Source organism: Sprattus sprattus (assembly GCF_963457725.1).
Source record: "Sprattus sprattus genome assembly, chromosome: 5".
NCBI classification, from domain to species: Eukaryota; Metazoa; Chordata; class Actinopteri; order Clupeiformes; family Clupeidae; genus Sprattus; species Sprattus sprattus.
This window is the reverse complement of record NC_137924.1, coordinates 36,713,676-36,720,651: the sequence shown is the minus strand read 5'-3', so window position 1 is coordinate 36,720,651 and position 6,976 is coordinate 36,713,676. Positions and strand designations below refer to the sequence as shown.

Here is a 6,976-nt window from a genome sequence, read left to right as displayed (position 1 = left end):
GATTTTATTAACAGAGCAGGCTAAAGTACAGTTTTAACCAATCCGCTGTAAAATAATGCTTTGACATTCTACCAAGTGAGACTGACTTGGCACCTGATGGCTATGAGCAATTCATACGGCCCTGCTCTAAGCCATGGTGCAGAAGGTAAATAGGACACAAATAGACACCTGATGACTATGAGCAATACTACGGACCTGCTCTAAGCCACGGTGCAGAAGGTAAATAGGACACAAATAGACACCTGATGACTATGAGCAATACTACGGACCTGCTCTAAGCCACGGTGCAGAAGGTAAATAGGACACAAATTTGTTTTCCCGAAGTTCATGGGTGAGTCTTAATGACAAGCCTGTGCTGAGTCTTGTATCACACTGAACACAGAACATACAAAAACCCTCTCTTAGGAATGACTCATGACTATGATCTTAATTCCTGTTTTAAAATGTAAAGACAATATCATGTTAACTACCGGATAAATTAAGGGCCTTTTGTTACTCAGGAACCAGTCTCCCACATACACACACCTTCAAGGAAGCCTAATTAAAGAGTTTGTAGAGTTTAAGACTGTTGAAAGGTTGAAGAGAAGAGAAGCTGATAAAGGTTGAAGAGGAGAGAAGCTGTTAAAGGTTGAAGAGGAGAGAAGCTGTTAAAGGTTGAAGAGAAGAGAAGCTGTTAAAGGTTGAAGAGAAGAGAAGCTGTTAAAGGTTGAAGAGAAGAGAAGCTGTTAAAGGTTGAAGAGAAGAGAAGCTGTTAATGGTTGAAGAGAAGAGAAGCTGTGGAACGGTTGAAGAGAAGAGAAGCTGTTGAACGGTTGAAGAGAAGAGTTTTCTGTTTTTACGGTTTCTGCAGGTGAGCTTCTGCGTGGAGCTGCAACATTCCTAGAAGCAGCTGAGCCCCTCGTGCCCCCTCTCTGACCTGAGCATTTAGCACCAAATCCCAGTGGCGTGATCCAGAAATTCCCAAGACAGAAGGACAACTTTCTTGGACTTGGACTCTGTCTCTCTCTCTCTCTCTCTCTCTCTCTCTCTCTCTCTCTCTTTCTCTCTCTGAGCGTCTCAGTTCTCAATTAGCATTGTTAACATGGCAAAACACACTTGTTATGCCAGAGCAAAAACAGACTTTAACACAGAACCAAACCTTTACACAAACAACTGATTTCAAAAGTCTAGCTAAGTATCGAACTATCAGTATTAATCATGATTACGTGTCTCTAAGCTCAGTAACAGTCTCTGGGCTGCTGAAGGTGTCTTAGGCAGGACCGACACTCAAATCATTTGGCATCATTTCACATATTTGAGTGACATGCTCCACACACAGAGGGAGCACATGTCCATAAGGTGCTTTGATGCAAATTTTTTGTAAAATAGTACACTTATGAATGATAATTCCTATTTATGTATGCGGGTTAAGTGTTTCTAAATATTAGTTGCAACTAGGGCTTTTGACTGTGTTAAACTGAATCATAAGGAATCTTTAATGATATCTCTTATCAAAACAAACGTTATGTGACATCTGCAGATAACCATAGGCTTCTTCAAATGATGTTCTACAAGCCACGGAGGCCTATATTTGTAAAATCATCCACAATGGTGTGATAGGCTTGACAGCCAACCCACAAGTTCCCACGGGGTGTGTATCAGGACAGCTCTCACTCACAGCTTGAGTGAATACCATCCGGAAGTAAGATTTAAAACTTGCACATGATGTACTGTACCTTCTGACAATGATCCTATTGAGTGCTTACCCTCAAGCAGAGAGTGTCATGCCCAAAGTGATTACAGCAAATGTTATTTTTTTATTTGGTGAGTACTGGGTCCTGCGTACCTCTACTAAGCTCTATGGCTTAGCCCCCTTGGCTGACTGACAATCATCTGGAGAAAAACAAAGGCTGAATGGCACAGAGGGTTGAAGGGGCTGTCATGCCAATCAGAAGCTGTGTTTGATGTGCACAGCCAATCAGAAGCTGTTTTTGATGTACACAGCCAATCAGAATCTGTGTTTGATGTACACGGCCAATCAGAAGTTGTTTTTGATGTACACAGCCAATCAGAATCTGTGTTTGATGTACACAGCCAATCGGAAGCTGTGTTTGGTGTACACAGAAACCCAGTAAGTAGTGATGGTTATCTGAATAAAACCTCTCACACTTGAAAGTCTTCTGATAAGATGATGTAATGAGATATTACAAATCCTTGCCGGTTTACACACATAAATTACTCCAGCTCATTTAGGTTTCTTCTAAAAATCACTAACTATTTTCTCATCAATATTTTATAGATCTGAGATTCCATCTAAGAACAGCCTAAGAGATGTTCACTTTTGGACAGGGAGATGGCATTATTTATCAGGACTGAAACCTAATGACACAATCTAGTGGTTAATAGAGACTTACAAGAATTCTTATTTTCAATTTAAGGTTGATAGCAAATTCAATTCCTATAGCACTCTTATTAACTTGCTCAATTACTCCCTCTAGTGCTTAAAACCAAATCTACATCTCCTCTGTAAATGAAAGAAAGAACCCAATTGCACCATCAGTACACTGAGATTTTGAAATAGACTTTTCAGTCATTGGTGAATTTCAAATGTCTTTGTTTTGTATGACACTGAGAGTAGTAGAGTTTTGTATTTCTTTATTTCAGTCTTACAATTGTATAACAACTTCTGGATAATAAACATGAATAAAACAGATCTTGAAATTAATACATATTCTTGCACCCCAAATTGACTAAAATTCAAGAGAAAATAGTCATAGGAATTATTGGCCCTCTTTCCTTTTAATCTCACCACGTATGTACAATAACGCACTGAACGAAACTAAGACCAGGGAAAGAAACTATTCATATCTCTAATATTTTATTGTATTCAAGAGATTAAGATCAGCTGAAGTAGGATCTAAGTCCTCAGAGAAAATGTTTGTTAAAGTAACATAAAAAAATTTGAACATACAGCATAATCGTTTTGTAAATCTTATTGGACCTTTGACAGGGAAAGCTTTCTTGGATATAGCCACTCAAATATCAGTAGTTTGTGAAATGTTATTTGACGTAAGGAAATAGTTACGTTATTAAAGAACTTCCCACTGCTGTTTAGCTGAAAGGTTTGTATATATATATAGTCTGTATTTTCTTTTCTTATATATATATATTTATATATATAAAAATACTGTTTCATTTATAGCACACATAATTTGTACAATGCTTGTGTAAGTGTAAATGTGTAAGTAAGTGAGTGAGCGTGTGAATGAATAAGTGAGTGAATGAATGACTGAGTCACCCAGAAATTCATGACAGAATCTACCATTTTTTAGGTGTTACACTAAAAAGGCGTTTTACACAATATACACATTTCATTACTTACAAAAGGAGGAAAAATGTCTATAGGGAGTTAAAGAGTCTTGGACACAGCAGGATTAGTACCACCAACAAAGGAAAAGCAACAAATGATGGAAAGAAATGTATTGAAGCATAAAAAACAGTCTCACTAATGTAGCTCTTCAGTGCATTTCTTCTCTTTGATGTTCAAAAGTGCCGATTTGGTAACATGGAGACAACTCCACTCCATTATAAAAAAAGGTAAGAAAAGAAAAAGGAGCACTTCTGTCTCAAAAATGTACCATCTCTGTACCAACATCAAAAATCTTTAAAGAAAATTACTTTCATGTGAAGGAAAAAATGCCCCAGAAACAGGAAAAGAAAAACTAAATGCACTTTTGCCGCCTTGGCACCATTCTGGGATTGTTGGCGTTTCTTAATGAGGTACTTCTTTCAAAAACAAAAAAAAGGATAATAAATTCATTTTATAACAGTTTGTTTGCTGTGTTGCACAGTAGCACCATAGAGTTTGACTTGAAGACAATGCACCCCTGGAATTCCACCTGTCGCTGACGTCATTGCTACAGCTATCATGATGGCCCATGACGCTGTTTGTCCCCCACTGGGTCAGCTCTGTTACGTCCTCTTCATACACACCACGCAGCGGCTCACACGCGTCTGCAGGTTTCCTGCTTTCAGTGTTTCTGACTGTGGCTTCCTGTTGACAAGAAAGATGGAATGCATTGTTTAACCTCTTGTTATATTTTTTTATGTGTTGTATTATATTATACTGTAAATAAACAACACTGATCTTCCCTGCTGAAGGAATAAGTCAGGGCAATGAATTTAAATTGCTCAATGGTATGTTGCATTATGGCAAATAAATACAAAATATTTTGAAATATTTCATATTGTCAAGATGTCAAGACTGCCTGCAGCCTTGTCACCTGTAAGCTCCATTATCAAGTATTGTGCTTCTTTATTTACAGTATAATATAATATTACCTCTTGTTATCTTAGTGTTTTCACTTCATGGTTAACTTGACCATTTCTTACCTGAACATGTCATTGATATCCACTGTGGCCAACCAGAAGCTGTAGGAGTTGCCGTAGTAGTTGCAGGTGCCTCGCCCGTGACACTCAATGAAGGGTGAAGAGCGGAACTCTTCCAGACAAGACCCAGGAGAGGCCAGGGCCTGACCTGAACCCTCTGCTCCCGCACTGGTGTGCTGTGGAAACAGAAGATCTTATGTTCACTATGTCTTTCCCCATCTCAAATATGATGCATTTGGAATATCTAGTTATACTGATGTAAACATTTTAAGATATTCTGATCTAATAAGCGTAAAGGCTGACTGATGCCTTAAATAAGCATAAGATGGGAGGGGGTTTTGTACCATCATGAAAGAGTAGCCAATCCACAAGGGCTCCCATGTCTGGGGGCAGGAAGGAATCTGGATGGTCTGGCTATGCACAGCAATCACCATAGCTGGGGCTTCACAGACAGAACACCTGCAAACACACATCAGTAGGAAGTCATATTCAGTTCAACTACGTCAATACAAATCCTTATAGCAAATCCACATATTACCTAAAATGTACAAAAGTATCAACATTTTACATAATGTTTAAGATTTAGACATTTTATATTTATTTTTCACCGTCAGAAAATATAGCTGCGTCTGTCTGAGTCATGTCTAGCATGTCTTACTGTAATTAATTTATACATGTGCTGTTGTGGTTCGTAGCACTCAGAGCAAGTTGTCCAGTCACAATTGGTAGCATCTGTTTAGTTAATGCATGCAAAAATAATCAAGCTTCACTTCCAAAAGTAAACATGGAGATTCTAAATCACAGAGTCCTAACATTCACTGAGCTAATAACCTTAGCAGAGCTTGAACTGTAGTTCAGAATGTGCTTAGTCACCGTATACAGAGCGTGAACTCTAATTCAGAATGTGCTTAATCACAGTATACAGAGCTTGACCTGTAGTTCTAAATGTGCTGAGTCACTGTATACAGAGCTTGACCCTGTAGTTCAGAATGTGCTGAATCACTGTATACAGAGCTTCAATATCACAATGAGAAAAGGAGAGCCTTTAGAGCCTTGTGAATCCTTGCAAGGAATGGAAAGATGCGTTCCTGTCAAACTGAAAAACTTAATAAGCGGTCCTTTTGGAAAGACCATATGGCGTATGGCTAAGACAAAAAAAGCAATCTCTGAATTGATCACTTCTCTCACACATGTACACAAAGTGTACGTGCACACACACACACACACACAAACACACACACACACACACTTTGGTCCCTCCTCACCTGCTGATAAAAGGCTGAATGCTCTGTCCAGTGATGGGAGCCATGCTCATGGGCATGGGCTCCGGAGTGGACAGCCAGTAGGAGTAGTCGTTACGAGAGGCAAAGTTGCACACGTTATTGATGTTGCAGAACATGAAGGGCATGGTGCTGAAACGCCTCAGACAGCTTCCAGCCGTACCTGAGACGGGATGAGAGAAAACAAGAGAAGAGAAAGAAAGTTGAGGGATGACGAGGAAAGAGAAGAGTGGGGACAGCAGCATTGAACATTGAAGGATTTAAAGAATAATGAAGCACAGTGAAAGTGTGTGTTGTTTAATGAAAACATGGGTTATTTGTGTTTGAAGTGTACGGGTGTACAGTATGTGAACAAGCCATCTGTGCCTATGTTTGGGTAATCTACTGTTGTTGTCACCTACCTAGATCTTGTCCGTGAGCCCGCTCATTGCCCTGTACATACAGTAGGGAGTAGCCATCATAGATGAGGCTGGTGCCCCCGGGGCAAGAAGGCACGTCTGTAGACTGACTGTGGCGAGTGATCAGGAAGCCATGTGCTACTGATCCTGGACCTGGCTGACCAGGTTGTCCTTGTAAGCCATCAGAGCCTGGGGGACCAGGGTAACCACGGGAACCTGGAAACAGTGAATGAGTGAGTGAGACATTAAATAGATGATGCCCTTTTAAGGCTTGGTTGGAAGAAGACCCATTTCTAAAGTTGGTCCACAGCATTCTCGTGTAAAACTATATCTATCTTTATGTTTGTGTGGCCAGAAGAACCGATATTCATAGTAGAGGATGAACCTTGTCTTTGTGAAGAAAGACAAAGAGAGATGGATATATAGAAAGATGTTTTCCCTTTAACCCACCTGGCTGTCCTGCTGGTCCAATAGCTCCTTTCCTTCCAGAAGGGCCACTGAATCCTGGGGGTCCCTCTGGACCAGGCCCTCCAGCTTCTCCAGGTGGACCTGGATAGAGATGAGCTTGTCAGTCTCATGAAGGAAGTCATTTAACTACATCACCACAAAGTGTACAACATGTAACAGCAGAAGAACCACCATTTTCTGTACGTCCCATCAGAAGACCAAGCTGAGGAGCATGGAGTATATTATTGGTTTCAACCAGGGAGAGTCTCTTGCCATGCACTCACCTGACAAGCCTTCCAATCCTGAGGGACCAGGGGGCCCTATGTTGCCAGGCAGACCGGGGTTGCCAGGGGGACCAGGCTCTCCCTTCAATACGATAGGGACTGGAGCCACACCTGGGTCACCTGGGGGTCCTAAGGTCAATGCACAGGATGGGTAAGTGAAGCATCATTAAACAACACAAAACAGTTCCTTGAAAAGTAA

The 6,976-nt window shown here is 40.5% G+C and overlaps 1 protein-coding gene across 1 annotated transcript in view; it reads right to left on the bottom strand.

The window, feature by feature from the left end:
* Positions 1-2,617: 2,617 nt before the first annotated feature.
* col4a5 (collagen, type IV, alpha 5 (Alport syndrome)) overlaps positions 2,618-6,976 on the bottom strand; it is a 39,625-nt gene continuing 35,266 nt past the window's right edge. Inside the window, exons 44-50 of the mRNA XM_080838939.1 lie at positions 6,778-6,906; positions 6,497-6,595; positions 6,050-6,262; positions 5,634-5,811; positions 4,713-4,827; positions 4,372-4,544; positions 2,618-4,033 (exon numbers count right to left, since the gene is read on the bottom strand). Of these exons, the coding sequence (XP_080695065.1) occupies positions 3,952-4,033; positions 4,372-4,544; positions 4,713-4,827; positions 5,634-5,811; positions 6,050-6,262; positions 6,497-6,595; positions 6,778-6,906 (989 nt within the window). The 3' untranslated portion in view covers positions 2,618-3,951. The remainder of the gene's footprint in view (positions 4,034-4,371; positions 4,545-4,712; positions 4,828-5,633; positions 5,812-6,049; positions 6,263-6,496; positions 6,596-6,777; positions 6,907-6,976) is intronic.